Genomic DNA, 17,437 nt, shown 5'->3' with positions numbered 1-17,437 from the left:
GATTGATCACAGACATAAACCTTGCTTTCACACTAAAACTTGAATGTGTGATAGGCCTTCTTTCTTTTGCTGGGTTTATTATCTACAGTGTTAATGTCAGTAACAACCACATGCATTTCACAACCAATAGTTTATAGGTAAGAGAAGAATTATGTGAGGCGGCGCTGTTGGCAGAGTAAACTTTCAGTAAATGATCAACAAAGTCAGATCCAACCTACTTAAACACAGTGTGGGAGGGATCTGGTCTGGCTTTGATCTGGTGGAAAGTCATGTGACCCAAATAGTCTGCCTCTGACCAGTCTGAAGAGAGAATTTCTTTGCTGCTTAGACGCAACAAACTGAATATTTTTACCTCAAAAATTCATCACAGTCTGTTGTAAAGTTTTGTAATCAAGTTGGAGTTGTCCCGCTGTGCACGAAGCACTGCATTATTGATCTGACAGCATTACTGGTCCCTTTAAGCAGGAAGACAAGCTGATATTGGGGGGTGTAGTTAATCATTAACAGGCAGCTCCAATTTATTTTGTACAGTGATGCTGTCAGGCAGCACTTCACTTCCCTCTAGGAGACAGCGACTACCTATCAGCTGCCATTTCTAGATCAACTATGCACCCGTACAACAAATCTCAGTCCAGGTGAGTCTCATTTTATTACGTTTGGGCAGTTTTGTGTGGGGATTTTTTTCTTGGAACAGCAGGGTTGTGTACCATAACTGTGCTTAAACGATCATTTAAGGTTGGAGATAAAGTGAAATTAGTGTTTTTGATCCTATGAACCCAGAGCTGCTTCACCTGACCTGTTAAAAATGCTTCATCTTAGAAGCTAAATCATTGTAGATGAAACTGTGTAATTTATCGTGTTCCAGTGTTTTAAATAACTATGTTTAACACATTTAATACCAGAGCAAACCATGAAACACAAAGGAGCTGCTAAAGAATCACAGACTGATTTCATTAGAATGTTTAAATGATTCCTCGCAGTAGTTGTAACTTTCCATTTAAAAGCTCAATCTTGGAAGTTAAGCTATAAAATCATTTGGACAAACAGCAGTCCTGGTGGGTGCTGTGCTCCGAGCATCAGCATCCGTAGCCCACACACAGAAAACAGCTGAGTACAGTCAACCTTATCTGACAAATCATTAGTTTTGTGTCAGTATCTTCTTGCTAGCAGATATGCAGTGTTTAAGGTGTGTTTATCAATGTCACCGTGTCGTGTCACGTTGCAGACTGGACCATCTCTCCTCTGAGGGTCCTCTGGGCCAGGGTCACCTTGGGTACTCCGGATCTTCGGTTTGTGCACCAGAGCAGTCAACATCAACGTATACGAGCTGCCACAAGGTGAGCGAGTCACTTACTCACACACACTCTATAGCATGAAGAGATTACACTGATCTGGAAAAAGAAAAAAAAATCAAACTGTAGTTTTTTCTGTTGTCAGGACAGGACAAATGCACAGACAGTAAACAATATTATTACTGCGAGGCACTCCTTTGTTATGATTATTATTATTGCTTTTATTACGGTCACAGTCTGGTTTAGAGAGTTGCTGCCAAACAAATGATTCTGCTCAAGGTTCCTTCCTGTTAAAAGGGAGTTTTTTTCTTGCCACTGTCGCTTTAAGTGCTTGCTCTGGGGTCAGGGTCTGGGTCTCTGTGAAGAGCTTTGAGACAATTTAGATTGTGGAAGGTGCTATAAAAATAAAACTGAATTGAAATGAATTGAAAATTGAATTATAGTCTTGCTGTTTCCATAGACCTCGACCTCATCAAAAAGACATGTTGTGTGTCCATTGTACTGTGTGTTTTTAGGGATCATCGAGACCTTAAAGCTTTTAGGAGATCAGATAGCACACAGAAGCCTGAATACTATATATTTGGCCTTAAATTTTTTATTAGATATGCCAGCTTTCTTCTGTCTTCTTCCTCCTTTATTCATTTCCTTCTTCCTGTACTTCACCTCTGATATCTTAACTTTCGTCTTTCTTCTCATCTCTCCAGGAATCTGCAGATTTATGCCATCGAGACTTGCACTGCCCGGTCTGCCTGCAGCCTGCCAGCTTCCCAGTCCAGACCAACTGTGGCCATTTGTTCTGTGGTACGAGATTACACACACACACACACACGCATGCACACTGGCCGGATTTTGTATCACAGCAGATCTGGTTTGTTCTTTTATTCATGCTCACTCCATCATCTACTGTATGTGATGGGATTCATTCATTTTTCATTCATCTCGCACACCTGTTACATCATGTGTCTGGGTCTTTGTTCGTTGCCTTTCATTTTCCGATCAGTGTAGCGTCAGTGCGCTGCAGCTGTATGCCTCGAGCCCTGAGGCCCGTCTGTTCAGCTTTCAGTATTTAGCTGTTGCCATGGTTTCCCAGCTCTGCCTCTGCCCAACTCTCAGTTAGCTGTTCACATACGTTACAGTCAGACGTGGACCCTACGTACAGCTCAAAACTTCAAGTTCAAATTTACTGAAGTAGATCTAATTGTGTTGTTTCATCATATTGCATAGAGGCTGATAAAACTTTTGGCATAGTCCGGCGTTGCTGCTCAGCCACCATATTCAATAAAGCCAAGTGTTAGATTACTAGATTGGCTAATATGTGATCACAACCTTGACTGAGTCATCACCCTAGTCCAAAAAGTTTGATTAACCTTGCACCACTCTCAGCTCAGTAGACCTTGTAGTGGCACATACACATGATAGCGTGAGTCAGAGGCGTACCTCTTCCAAGAAGTGGCACAATTAGATGAGGCAGGTCAAACAATAGGTGAGGCAGCTCAGCACAACAGAAGAGTCACGTCTTTCCTGTTTGTGAAAGAGGACACGCGTCCAAAATATTTTCACAAGACTCTGATGAGCAAAATTCAGCCAAGCTTTAGTCTGATAAATGTTGTGATGGAGAAACAAAACGGCCATAAAATTTGATTGATTAAGACAAGGGTGATCAATTATTTTCACCTAACACACTGTAGACGTTTAGCACAGTTACCGGTGCGCCTGACCCACTTCACTGTGTTTTAACTTGTCCTTCAACCCTTGATCACCCAAATACCTTCGCCTGTTATCTGTAACAGTGATGAAATACTGCACCTTCGCTGCATTATTGTCATACTACTGGATTTTATTGCAATTTAGCTACAGTGTAAATATTTGACAGAAGCATTACACGAGCATCATCGTGTAAATTGTTAAATTCTCATTAGAAGGCGCTGATTCACGTGTTTGATTCTGCAGCTCCCTGTTTGATCGCCTACTGGAGACATGGGTCGTGGTTGGACGCAATCAGCTGCCCTCTCTGTAGACAGAAGGTACAGTATTCAGAAACCAACATAAACAGTCTGAACAGTGCGGCTCAGGATGAGCGTGAATCATGGAGTTAAAAATGTTTGTGACTTTCCAGGTCAGCGTGCTGTGCCATCTATTCAACGAGAGCCGATCAGACCGACAGTCGAAGGAAGTTCTTGGGGAAATCACAGATTACAACAAGCGTTACTCTGGAGCCCCACGACGGGTCTGTACTCCATCTAACCTTTAGACATAACATCAAGGACACCCACGTCCTTCAAACAGCTCTTGCTTTGTCTTAATCGAAAATAGTCTCTTCCTGGAAACTAGTCTTTCTGCAGTAATTTTCCTTATTCTCCACCCTTCAGCTGTCAGGGTGTGTATAGGTATCAGCTGTGTGTACCTTTCTTTTACAGCCTTGAGTGTGAGATCAGATTAGATCCTAGGAAAGATGAGAACTCCTCCACTATTTCCCATTACAATATGTTTGGTAACAGGAATACCTCTTATGCAACCTCAAGGATTCACTGTCTTATACAACCACCAGTTCCAGACAATAGAAGTATCTGCTTAACACATGTAGTGCTGACACATCTAGCTGCCCAACTTTGGACGAGTATTTTCTTTCCTTTGAAACAAACAGCTGATTTCCCACATGGATCTTTTTCACGTAAACACATTTTAGATGTGGTGGGGCTGTGAAAGGTGTAAAAGGTGGTGTTAAAGTGCACTGGCCTTCAAAGTATGGCAGCTGAATTTTGAGTTTAAACTTTCCTCACACTTTTAGAACGTAAAACTATCATTACATAAAAATGTATGTGCTGTATCCACAAAAATTGAATTCTCCCTACTTCACTTTTAATGTTATCAATTACAGTCGCATTACATTTAAATATGTGCATGTTCATATCTAGGAGCCTTTAGTATGTTTTCCTCTCTGACGTGTCCTCCTCTCCTGGCCACTGACAGGTAACAGACTACCTCTGTGACGCACCCCTTCTCCTGCAGTTACTGGCCCGTGGCCTTGGCACCATGGGAGGTCTTGTCTGGCTGTTTTTATTCAGAGTGGCCCTGTGCTGCGTGGGGACCGTGGTGTCCATCTCCTCCCCTCCTCTGGACCCACTCTCTTCTTCATCAGCAAGCCCCATGGAGACAGACCCCTCCCTATGGGGACTGCTGGGCGTCCTGGATGACCTGGTGGTGGTGATCCTGCTCCTTATCTGCGTTATCAACATCAACCAGCAAATGGTGCCGGAGACCGGAGGACATTCTGCCAATGCTACAACCTCACGAGGAGTAATGGGGACTTCACTGTAGACAGACGCTGATTTAGAGCACCAGTTCGAACTGTTTGACTGAACTGTTTGACATGGACTTTTATTGGATTTCTTCCTTCTGCCTGTAGCTTGTTGGATTAGTGGTTGTAAGAATATTGACAACAGCACAGCATGTAACAGCGGAGATGTCAAACAGTGTCTCTGCCTTTCAGACTGTGGATACAGACACCAGGCCTGTTTGTCAAGTGTTTACAGAGCCTATGCAAGAGTGATATTTAAAATACAGTGTTATGCCAGTATGGTGTTTCAGATTTGGTTACAAATCCTTCTTTTAGTTCCTGAGGCCTGAAGTGTTTGGCTGGTAAATCCATATTAAATAGGCAAAGTCCTTAGTGTCCATTGACTTGTCAATTAAAATAGTAAATTCACAATTTATATTTTAATAAGCTGTATTTTTTAGCATCTCACCCCCAAAACCAAATCAACCAAAGTGTTTATTTTACTCCTCTTTGCCGTGTTTCAGCAAGCTCAGGAAAAGTTGTCATGTCAGTACTGACATCTATGTAAATATGTGTAAAATAAAGAATATTTATTATCTTATGTGGCTTTTCTTAATCTTATGACACACTGCATATGCTACACCTTCTGTTTTTATTAATTTATTTATTAGCAAGTTCAGTTTCTAAAGTTTTCAGCAGAGCATCACTGACTGGTACATAACAGTTATAAAGTATTACAGCAGGGAATGGTAATAATGCAAACAGAGCAAATACAAGAGTAAGTAAAAAGGTGAAGAGAACCACTGAGTGAGGGAAGAGGTCTTAAAGTTCCAGTTCACACAACCCAACAAAGATAGCACCATAACACCACGTTTAAAGAACATTCTCACTGTACGTTGCTGCACCAGGCAGCCGCGTTCCTAAACATGCGTAGCCAGGGTGAAGGTGTGAGAGAGGGTCTGAGGTCCCTCGGGGCCCAGGGCCACTGCCAGCCCAGGGTGCAGCGCTCCGGGTGGGGCATCATGGCCAGGTGTCTGCCGTCCCTGGAGCAGAGCCCAGCGATACCCTGCGGAGAGCCGTTAGGGTTCAGAGGGTACTCTTCAGTAGGTCGACCCTGGTCGTCAAGGTAACGCAGTGGGGCGAGCCCACCAGAAATAATCTGGTCCCGAGCCTGGGAGCTACGGAATTGCATCAGACCTGCGGGAAGGAAAGAGGTTGGAGGGAAAAATCAATGTTAAACACAGCTGCCGATTACAGAACACACTGACCTGTGACATGTGAGTCAGCAGAACGAGCTGCTGTTACGCAAGCGTGAAACTTTCACTTTTTTTTAACCTTTTCGTGCTCAATTATGATCCAATGCTGCAATCGACAGCCACTTAGGTGGGGCCAGAGGGCTGCAAGCACCAATTTTTCAGATATTTACGACCAGTTAAGGACTACCACTACTGAACCGACAGATCCTGACTGTACCTTCTCCATGTGCAACCCAGACTCCCAGAGCTGAACCCTCCATGCCTTTGAGCCAGATGGACGGGGACGCCTGGATCCCAACGCTGACGAACCGTGACTCAAACCTGCCAGACTTGTTATGGGTCAACACCACTTCAGACTCTGGAGTAAAATTGGAAAAAAATAAAAAACTGTTTAAAGCAAAATCTCTCCTCTGAGATGACTACGGCCATTTCCTCACTTATAGCTGTTACATCGTCTCAATTCACTACTACAGTATTATTTTACCCATTGTTATCATCATTGTTACTATTGTAAACACCATTTTCAGTGTTTTTCCTGCCTTCTCCTACCTGCTCCATCCTTGCCTTCTCCCACCCAGCCCAGCAGGGCGAGCAGCTGGCAGCCATTGCACACACCCAGGCTCAGCGTGTCGTCCCGCTGCCGGAAGCGATCAAATTCAGCCTTGGCCTTGGGATTATATGCAACGGTAGCAGCCCAACCTTCCGTGAAAGGAGAGTGATGTTACACAAGACGAATGTGTGTCGCACAGTGGTCCGGGAGTTTATGTGAGTGTTTATTTACCTTTAGCGGATCCCAGGACGTCTGCGTAGCTGAATCCACCCACAAACACGACTGCTTTGAAGCGCTCCAGGGTCAGTGAGCCAGAGCACAGGTCCTGCATGGTGACATCCCACACCTACACACAAATACAGACAAGGGTCATGCACATCAGCTGTGCAGCTTTGGTAAAGACATGCACAATAGATAAAGGGTATTATACCTTATACCTACCTCAAAGCCGGACATATACAGAGACACAGACATCTCTCGGTCTCCGTTACTGCCCTCCTCTCTGACCACTGCTACACGAGGCTGCCCTGCAGCTGAAAGACACAACACATCAGTGAGTCAATGACAATTTTAACACCCAATAATCATAAACATTTGCTACTTAAAGTTACTCAAATTCTATGACTTTCATATTGTAAATGTTAAAACATTTTATCTGTATTTATTTTATTGGGAATAACTTTAGGTCAGACTTTATTCTTCATGTGGCAGATGAACAGATGATGACAACAGCGGTCTTGGTCTTACCGAGCTGGCTGATGCTGGGTGTTTCAGAGGGGTCGAAGGTCAGTTTAAAGTACGGCTGTGTCCTCTTGGCCAGCCCTTCCTCTTCCTGTTTAACGCAGAGCTCATTGGCCTGAAGGCGCTCCAGCTGGAAACTGGTGTCCTCCCACAATGCTCTGAGGTTAGGCAGCGGCTCTCTCAGCACCTCCTGTCCGTCCACACGAACACTGACCTGGAAGTAGAGTGAGAGAAAAAGAAAACAATGATCATCACTGACGAATGATATGAAAAGGTTTGAGTTACATGTTGAGGGCGGTGTCTCACCATAGCCTCTGGCCCGAAGCCGCAGGTTCTGCCGATACGGTGGCACTGTACGCCTGCGCCGCTGAACCTTTGACACACTTTTTCTGCATCAGACTGAGAAACCTCCAGAACCAAACCCAACTCCTCGCTGAAGAGCAGCTCCATGACTGTGCAGACAAAGAAGCAGCAAAACAAAAAGCCTTGTTAACATTGTGTTGTCACGCTTAGAGTGTTTATGCTAATTTGTGCAGTTTACAGGAGAATAAAATCGCATGTCAGCTGACTAACCTCCAGCTCCTTGTGATGACAACTCAACATCGATTCCACGGTTTCCTGCAAACGCCATCTCCAGCAAGCAGGAGATGAGGCCTCCATCACTGATGTCGTGTCCTGCGCTCAGCAGACGATCTGAAAATAAAGAGAAATAATTCTCTAATAATTCCCTTCACTTCTAAATCATACTGACTTATGGAGTAAACACACAACACCTTTAAAAAGGCAGAAAATACACAGCAGAACCACTAGGTGGCTGTGTCAATACAGCACTAAACTGTGGCCCTGTGAGCAGAGTATGAAGATAAAGCTAAAGTTCTCTCACAGACTGAATCACAGAACACACAGCTAAACTTTTTTCCCTTCTGTGGCAGGTGGTGCTTTGCCTGCAAGCAAACTGACCGTGTATGAGTGTCTGAGTGGTGCTAAAGCAGGCAGTCAATAGTTCTGGCTGATCCAGGTCAGGAGAGCAATCTCCCAGCTGGCTGTAGCACTGAGCCAGGGCAGAGCCTCCCAGACGATGATGGCCTGGACTGAGAGGAACCCACAACAACACGCCTGCAGACGAAAGGGTACAAAAGGTCAGAGGCAGGCTGTCAGTTACTGAGTATGAGGAGTGTGTTAGTTAGAGAGAAAGATGTGTGTAGTCAGAATGAGATGTGGATTAAAAAAAAAAAAAAGCAAAAACTATGGCAACCAGACACATGCTTTTTTTTATTGATTTTGAGTGTGTGTGTGTGTGTGTGTGTGTGTGTTTGTCTGTCTGAGTGCGTCATACCTTTGCCATCTGGATCCTCAAGATCAGGTGTCACAGTGGCTGTGATGTCAGGACAAACAGCATATGCCGAGATAACCAGAGCACCTGAAACAGAAGCAGAATGAAAGCTGAGTTTCATTAAAAACACACACACACACAGACAGAGAGAGAGAGAGAGAGAGAGAGAGAGAGAGAGAGAGAGAGAGAGAGAGAGAGAGAGAGAGAGAGGGTACCTGGAGCTTTGACGGTCTCTTTCCCGACTCTAGCGGCCATACTCAGGGAGTCCTTGCCCCCGTCGATGGCCACTCCCAGCTGACCCATGACCTCGCACATGGCTTTGCAGGCCTCCCACAGACAGGCTCCTTCACCAGGCAGCTTGGCAGCCCACATCCAGTTGCCACTACACTTCACATCCTGAAAACACATGTCCAGGTACTGTATTTTGATTTTGCGCTCATTATTTTGCAGACGTCACTTGATAAATTTCCCCCGGTTTGGGTTTTGGCTGAAGCACTTTCCTTGAATTTCCTCATGCTCTCCATTATCTGCTCACCTTCAGCGCTGTGACTCTGGCAAACACCAGATTGGTCAGAGCCTCTCCCACAGCCATACGTGCCCCCGCCGAAGGACAGACCAGCCCTTTAATTGGCTGCTCCCCGATGGCCGTCGCCGCTCCCCCCAGGCTGAACGGTGACAGAGCAACGACGGCCACATCGGCCAGTGGGGTGTGAAGAGGGCCGACGCACTGTTGCTGGGCAACCAACCCAGTCACCGACCGGTCCACCTGAGAGACGGTGAGAGTGAAGACATAGAGACACATGCTGTCTGCACAAATTTACTTCTAAATAAGACAGACAGTGTAAGACAAGGATTTAACACACACCTTATTGGTCAGGTAGCGTTTGGATGCCACAGCAGGCAAACGTAACACTCTGTCCAGAGCATCTTTGACCGTCAGCCCGGCAGGAAGAGCCAGCAGCTGGTGGGTCGGGGTCACACGCTCCATCTTAAACTCCTTCTGAGGCATCTTTCCCAGAACCCACTCCAGTTGCAAGTCAACAGGACAGCGTCCTCTGTCTGCCTGATCCCCACTGCCTCCCTCATCATCCACCAGCACAATCTGTGGGAGAGATCAGACAGAAATAAACAAAAATGATGCTGATCTGTTTTCCAGCCATATGACCTAACTAGTGATCACTGATCGCTAAGGCAGATTGATGAGAGCACTGGATGCGCAGGAGACGTGCCTTGCCATCTCCGGTGATGTTTCCCACAAAGTCAACGGGACACTTCTCCCTCTGACACACCCTCTCCACGAAAGACCTGTCTGATGGGCGGAGCAGCAGGGCATTGCTCTCCTGATACTCTGCTCCCCACAGCTCCAACACACTCAGTGTGGGGTCACCTTTCTGCACCGCAGACAGAGAGTGCAGGGGACAAAGACACAAGTGAAATAAGAAACAAGAAACAGAAGAATGTGTGTTTGTGTATCTTACTGTTTGTAGCTCGTGCACAGATTACCTTGAACCTGCTGCAGTAGATGACAGCTCCGACCGGCTCGCTGAGCTCCTTGAGCACATTACCTAAAAATGAGAATACGTCTCAATTAACTTTTGTCTTTTTTCCTAAGCTTTATATAAAAAGTGTGAAACAACAAAAAGCCTCATGTTTCGAACCGTTTCCTCCTGCCCCTTGATCATGTATACTGCAGACTGGATTTCCACTGCTTCTTTCCAGACATGCCCTGAGAGCACGATTCATCTTCTGCTCCATCTCAGCATCTCCCCTCTGCACTGCACCCAGATCCCTGTCACTGGAGTTGTCCCCCTGGACCTACAAGCCATAATATATATAAATGTACTGAAACGTCTGCACCGGGGGGCCTCCGATAGGCTCAGCGTGATTTAATGCAATGCCCCTACTTGTACAGACGAGGCCGCTCCTCCTCCCACGCCGATCCTGTACACCGGCCCCCCGATCTTCACCACTTCCATTCCTGATCGACAAGAACAGCAGAGGGAAATTATGAGTCACTGATCGATATGTGTAAATATAGCCTCTGCATTGATTAAACTCATTTCACACACTGAGTTAAAACGTTACCAGTCTCCGCCTCTTCTTTCTTCACATGTGCATCTTCAATAGAACCGAGGCCCCCGCTGAACATGATTGGTTTAATCCACTCGCGCCGCTCGCCGTTAGCCAGCCGCATGCCAAAGGAGCGAGCAAAACCTAGAGGCGGGAAAGAGGAAAAACATCTTAACATACCTTGACTGTGTTTACTTCAGAAAACTAATTTCTGAAGTAATGAACATGATATTACATTTGTATCCCTTTTTTTATGTGTGTCTATGAGTTCTGTTATGTCACATGTTCTAATTCAGATGAAGAACTAGCTGTTGAAAGTAATCTAGAAAAACTTCGGTGTAGGTTTTCCTACCTGACAGGACAGGTTCTCCAAACTTGTTGCCGTAGTCTGACGCTCCGTCACTGGCCTCGATGGCCACCTGCAGCGGAGGGGCGAAGCTGGAGGGATACTCCCAGCCCTCTCCTTCAGATTCCCAGGGGAGAACGTAACCTGTTGAGATAAGAACGATTTCTATGAAGCACTGCCTAAGTTAACTTTCAGTGTCTCTATTTTTGACTGTCTCACGTCATATTCTCGTATATGGTGTGGCTCAGGGTTCAGTCTTGGGAACGATTTTATTTTTCCCGTACATGCTTCTCATGGGGCAAATCATTTGTAGACATGGCGACTCTTTTCATCGTAACTTATTCATTGTTTATTTCTGACGCCTTGATTATTTCAACAGGTTTTTCACTCGGCCACACCAAACTCTTACTCAGACAGCACTGAACTGATTTCCCAGGCTTTTAACCAGTACCCAGAGGAGTTCCTGTTTAAGCCTCCTAACAGTGGCTCCTAATATGTATTAGAATTGCTTTAAGATCTTATTGATTGCTTTTATGGATCTTCACGGCCTCTCTCATTGCTGTATTTCTGACCTTTGATCACTAAATGTGCCTGTATGTGGTTTGAGGTCTTTTATCTGTTTCATAGGCCTGTCTGAAAACTAGGGGCGACAGAGTATTTGCCTGCTGGGCCCTGAGGCGCTGGAGCAACCAGCCCCAGGAAATCAGGTTTACAGAGTAAGTAAAATCTTTTAAAACATACCTTTGAAAGCCCATGCTGATTTTAGTTTCAGGAACCTTTTAATTTTATTTGAATTTATGTTTTTTACATGTTTATGTCTTTTAAGTCATGCTCCAGTTTGCTCAATTGATTTGATCTGTTTTCCATAATCATATTATAATTTTAATTTGCTGTGTGAAACACTTTTTAAGTTGTATTTGAGTGAAGCAGTGAGGTGAGTGAAGCAGCCTGTTTTACAGTCACACCAAGTCTGACCTGGGATATGCAGATTTCCAAAGCAGTATCCTGCAGTGCCAGCGATGACGTGACCTCCTCGTCCAGCACTCTGGACATCTCTGATGCGACCTCCTGTCCCTGTGGTGGCACCACTGAATGGAGCTACACCTGGACACCAGGTGAGATGGAAAATTATTATATGTAAAACAACATGTGAGGAAAAAAAAAGGACACCTATGTTGCAAGTAAGCAACACGTTGAGTGTCCAGACCTGTCGGGAAGTTGTGCGTCTCTGCAGTGAAGATGACATGTCGTAGTGAGTGCCGTGTCTCATACGGGCTGGCTTGGGATGGATCTTTTGGGTAAACACAGTCCAGCTCCATGCCTTTGATACCACTAGACACACACACACAGAGTCAGTGTTAAATGCGCACACACACTCACACATACAGCATCTGTGGTTGCTGCGTTGATTCCACTCCTACCTGCTGTTGTCGCAGAACTTGATGACGTTGTTCTGGTTGCTGTGCCGCTGGGTGTCCATTATGAGGCTGAAAAGAGTCTCCTTCTGTTCCTGCCCGTCAATCACCATCCGCCCACGGAAGAACCAGTGACGACTGTGCTCGCTGAGACACCACAGTGCAAAGAAAGCATTAGAGAACAAAAACACCCGGGACACCAAAACTACAGAGCCGAGCAACACGCATGCAACACAAAGCTATCCCGCTAATCTGCTGGGTACAGACAAACCCCACCTGTTGGACTGGGCCAGGTCAAAACACTCCACGCTGGTGGGGTTCCTTTTAATCCTCTGGAACATTGAGGTGTAGTAGTCCAGATCCCAGGAGTCAAAGGCGAGACCTGCGTTAAGCACAGCACACACATGAGGTTTGGAATCGCCAGAAAAACATAGGTGTAGAATTTTTTTTATTACAGAAGCAGTGCAGACATCAACCCACACAGAACTCAACACTAATCAAGATGCAAAATGAATCAATCAACACACAAACACACAGACACAGTGAGATCACTTCCAAACAGTTATTTATATCCTCTGCACGCGTCAAGAGAAAAGAAACCCAAAAACTACTTCACAGTTTTGGTTTACGTATAATTAAATTAAATTCTAAGTCACATAGACTGGTATTACGATAGGACTATTATTATTATTATTCAAAGTATGAGCTGCTTTAAAACAATGTCATGTTCCTCATAGCAATTTGTGTCCCTTCTATTAAACACAATGTTTAACTCAACAGGGGAAGCAAAATAGTAAAAGTGAAATCAATCCCTAGGGGAAATGAAGCAGCTATAGCGTCAGTAAATCTCACATTGGCCACTTTAATTATCTCCTCAATTCACCAGTTGAGCATGGGTGAACCTGCAAAGTATGTGCTGAAATTATTCTCATCTATTTGAGCAGCTTGTGAATATTAATGAAGCCGGGCAGAAGTGAATAAGCAGAGCACGAACATAAGCACGCACACCACGTTCTGTCGTAGTGGGCAGTGTCAGTCTGAAACCTGTTCATAAAAACAGGGGAGCAGTTTGTGAATAACCACTATTTAATAGCTTAAAAATGAAATATATTACAGTTTTTGTGCACTGGGGTAATAGAAAGTAAAATAGCTCATTTCTGAGTGTATAGTTTTATTGCTGCAACCAAAAGTCAGTTATATTATTCAAAATTTAAAAGCCCTCAAATAAACAGTTAGATTAACTTATTCAATACCTGACTCTTCTTTAAACAGATGAAGCCTGTATCTTTTTGGGGGGTTTCATTTGCTTTCACTGCACATCAGACACACACACACACAGTAAACACACACATGCACGTGTAAGATAATGAGCAGCATCATCTCTGTCTTGTGACTTTAATCAGCTAAGTAATAATGTCATGCATCATGTGACATTACTACCTCCAGCAGCACACACACAGTGTACTCACAGACAGCTGCAAGACTGAAAAGAGACATAAAGAAAGAGAAAGGTAACTAGAGAGAGAGGCTGAGCCTGAACAGTGCAAAGAGAATCTGCTCTAAACTGGAGGCTGTGAACTGAGTCTCACCCAGATCCTCGTTTGCCTTCTCCAAAGCCGCACGACCCTTCCCCAGGATGTCCACTTCAAACACCGGCTGTGGTTTGGTCTCCACGGCAAAGGAGGCAATGGGATGCTGGTAGATACACTCTGTCATACTGTCGTACAGACACTCAATGAGCTTCTTTAGATCTCCATTGAGCTTGGTCACACTCTCTCCCTTGGTGGACTGGAGAGGAAAGAGAAGCAGGGACATGAAGAGACAAAACAATCCTGAACCAGCACTCTACAAAATCATTGTGTGAGTGCGTCTTCAAACCTTGATTAGAAACCTGCGAGACAGCTCGACCCGTGTGACATTGGTGAGGCCGGCACTTTGGCAGATGGACACAGCGTTAGTGGACCAGGCAGTGGAGAAATTCAACCTGAAGGGCAAAACAGTGACGATATCAATAAAAACTGTTTCACTTTCTTTGGCCTTCTTTGGCTCCATTGTCACTGGTTCAAAAAACAAACAAAACAAAAAAAAAGAAAAGAAAACAACAACCGTACCGTCAAAATGCAAATCATGTTTGTCCACAGACTGTCTGACGGATTAAAATCTTTCAGTGGACACAGTGAACATTTTCTAACTTCACAGGAAAAAAGGTGATTTTGATCTTTCTCTTTTCTATTATAGTAGATTCTCTAAGCATACTAATCCTTCTATGCAATTTGCCAGTTTGGACATTTTGCAGAGTGGATTCTGTTTAGCTGTAAATTTTTATTTTACTCTGCTGGTGGCGACTGAATAAATTAATCAGATTCATATCCGATATGTTTTCTCTTTTCAGAGTCTGAGGGTGTCGCACCTCTATGGCATTTAGCATGAATATTCACGACAAGCTCAGGATGAATATTAATATTTTCTGACCTCTGCTCTATTGACACTTACAGAGAAGGAATACTAAAGTAATGACCAGATGATTATGATATTTATGGAGAACATTCAGGATCCTCAGGGGACAGACATACAGCATTTGGGACACTTTATGAGCTTTTCCTCCAGCAACACTCTCTTGCCAAACTTAACAACTCTAGTCCATCTAATAATAAGGCTCTATGGACAGAAAATTCTTAAGGATTGTGATAGACCTTGCAGCCTCTAGTGGTCACTAGTGGGGCTTCAGATTTGCCCAGTTGATCTGATACAGACTCCCTTTATAAATCTCATGGCACCTTCATGATAAAATTCATGCCCAGCTTGCTCCTGTGCTCTGAGCCAATTAACAGCAGACAACCCTGTGCTAATATCCAAGTGAAAAGCAGAGCTTTATATTAAGATCTCATGATGAAAACTGAGCCATTCCTCTCTGTAAGGCAAAAGCAGAGCCACAGCATGTAATACAGGGTTTAGCTGTACCTGGGTCCGATCTCCACCAGTTTCTCCCCACTTCCCTCTGTGAGGTTTGGTTTCTCAGACAGCGGCTCTGCCTGCAGTGGGGGGCAAAGCAACCAGAGGAGAACCTCCTTCTGCTCTGTACTCAGACTCTCACAACCTGCAGCAGAGAGCCAGAAGACAGATTTTGCAGAGGTGGAAAACATGGTAAAGGGATAAATAGAAAGAGGAAACCTCAAGGCACAATGTATGGCATTAATGTATGTGTCTCGCATTGCTTTGCCGTCCACCGCCTTAAATTATGAGCTGTTACACACACTCACCTGTCAGCTCCACATTGTAGCACAGCTCAGTGGTGATTGACAGCTGGGGGTAGAGCTTGGCTGCCCGCTGTAAGGCCCGCCCATTCACAGCTTCATTACTGTAGAACCGCACCACAGCCATGACTGACGGGAGAGAGGCAGAAAAATAAATTCACTGTAAAAACCGAGGGACCTTCATTAATAAACTCAATCACAAAACGTCACAGACGATGGATTGCAGGCACCATTTGTTGATGAAAATGATCGACTCCGTCTTACAAAGTGCATATTCTAAAGTAATGGATCACTAAACCAGAGGTCAACGGTCAATACAGATGATCAATTATAAGTAAGGACTCTTGCGTTTTGTCACAGAGGCTGACCTTTGTCCTCACATCAAAACAGGTCAAGACAAACCAATAATCAGATGGCAGGCGACTAATGAGACTGCGCAAAGGCTGGAGCCTTTACCACAAACATGAACACACAAGAGTCTCCGTGACCTCTGTGTGAGGCCTCGGTGTGTTCAGACCATAAAGATTACGTTAAACTACCAACTGATGTATAGATGTGAAGTGCAGCTCATCTGTAAACATGCTTTAAGATAAAAAATAAGGGGTCTACGTGGGTGGTAATCCTGCCTACGTGCAATTTATCTGTTGACTTGAAATATGTAAAAATATCCAGAGTGTAATCACTGCATCAAGTTACAGATGATCATGTCCAAGAAAAGCACTTTTTACAGTATCTGTACAGCAAACAACGACTGCAAAGTACAGTTTGGATTTTTTTACAGAGCAGATGTAGATGTATGTCCAATTCAGCACAATAATAAATGCATGTCTCTCCCAAAACTCATTCAAACTGCACACTCCGACACAAACACACACACTGGCAGCCTCTTGACAATTGGGTCATTGATTGTGTGCATGCTGGAGGTCACACACTGCACGGTCAGGAGCTTTCTGTTAGTCCTTAACTGCTGCAGCACACACACACACACACACACACACACACTGACTGATCAAAGAGTACCAAAGACTCTGTGCAGTAACTAAAGATAGTGAGGAGGCTGCTTCTCAATGTGGCGTCTAAGTGCCACCAGCTGACATGAGACAACAGCAAAATAATTTCCTGTTGCTTGTACATTGTGTTACAACAATGTTCTGCACTTTCACCTGTTTAGTTCCCGCGAGCTGCTGCGTAGAAGCTAAGTTACATGGTAAGTTTGAAAAAGGTGCCTGAGTTAGCAGAAGGCTACTCAGCAACGTTAGCTAACTTACGGGAAGCAGCTTCAGCAGAGGTTGACTCTTCGCTTGGGACTGAAAGTTGAGTTGCCGCTCGCTCCCGGAGTCCCGGAGAAACTTCTGCTCCTCTTGAATGGACTGAAGGAGGTTTGGTTGGTGGAGGTCTGCACACTGACAGGACAGGATGGATGGACCTCTACGCCCACGTGTGTGAGCTCTTCTGCCGTGTGCGCATGCGCGACTGCCGCTCTCTTCCATTGAACTTCCACTGGATGAATGTGGATGGTTACCGCATCCTGTGAGCTCGTGTCCACACACTGTATTTAACTAATAAAATTGGGTTTTATTTCAATTTATACTCTGTAATTAAAACCTAAACCATATTGGGTACTTTATAGGCCACTTCCTGTGTTTTTAGAACCAGTATTTAAATTTGGCAACGTTCTGTTCAGTTTAGTTTTTGTCCACCAGAACTTTATTCCTGGCAGTGTGTAGTGTAGTTTCTCTATCTAAGTGTTTGGAGAGTTTGGGTGACTTGGACTAATGACCTTAGTTTTAGGATTATCCTGCATATAGCCCTGGTGATGCTGATGTGAAAAGTTAACATTCATTAAACAAGGGCAGACTCCAGATGAACAGTGTTTTTCCTCTATGAACTGGCTGGATATAGT

At 44.6% G+C, this 17,437-nt stretch overlaps 2 protein-coding genes across 2 annotated transcripts; one reads left to right on the top strand and one right to left on the bottom strand.

The window, feature by feature from the left end:
- The first annotated feature begins 606 nt into the window (after positions 1–606).
- Positions 607–4,610, top strand: si:dkey-183n20.15 (RING-HC_RNF170 domain-containing protein). The gene is made up of 6 exons (XM_041040065.1): positions 607–635; positions 1,226–1,337; positions 1,997–2,093; positions 3,243–3,316; positions 3,409–3,519; positions 4,263–4,610. Exons 1-6 carry the CDS (start codon positions 607–609, stop codon positions 4,608–4,610), a joined length of 771 nt encoding a protein of 256 aa, XP_040895999.1.
- A 619-nt stretch (positions 4,611–5,229) lies between these two features.
- Positions 5,230–16,963, bottom strand: pfas (phosphoribosylformylglycinamidine synthase). Its single transcript, XM_041040059.1, has 28 exons — positions 16,803–16,963; positions 15,541–15,663; positions 15,242–15,377; positions 14,159–14,264; positions 13,870–14,068; positions 12,557–12,662; positions 12,287–12,427; positions 12,073–12,197; positions 11,841–11,969; positions 10,872–11,009; positions 10,535–10,663; positions 10,354–10,427; positions 10,108–10,264; positions 9,953–10,014; positions 9,679–9,840; positions 9,315–9,551; positions 8,985–9,215; positions 8,665–8,845; positions 8,453–8,536; positions 8,077–8,232; positions 7,690–7,809; positions 7,423–7,568; positions 7,123–7,330; positions 6,817–6,908; positions 6,607–6,721; positions 6,375–6,524; positions 6,043–6,183; positions 5,230–5,766 (listed from the first exon to the last, which is right to left on the bottom strand). Exons 2-28 carry the CDS (start codon positions 15,659–15,661, stop codon positions 5,456–5,458), a joined length of 3,957 nt encoding a protein of 1,318 aa, XP_040895993.1. The 5' UTR covers positions 15,662–15,663; positions 16,803–16,963; the 3' UTR covers positions 5,230–5,455.
- Positions 16,964–17,437: the final 474 nt, after the last annotated feature.

Source organism: Toxotes jaculatrix, chromosome 6 (genome assembly GCF_017976425.1).
Source record: "Toxotes jaculatrix isolate fToxJac2 chromosome 6, fToxJac2.pri, whole genome shotgun sequence".
NCBI classification, from domain to species: Eukaryota; Metazoa; Chordata; class Actinopteri; family Toxotidae; genus Toxotes; species Toxotes jaculatrix.
Note: the sequence above shows the minus strand (reverse complement) of the source record. Positions and strands in the feature narration are given on the sequence as shown.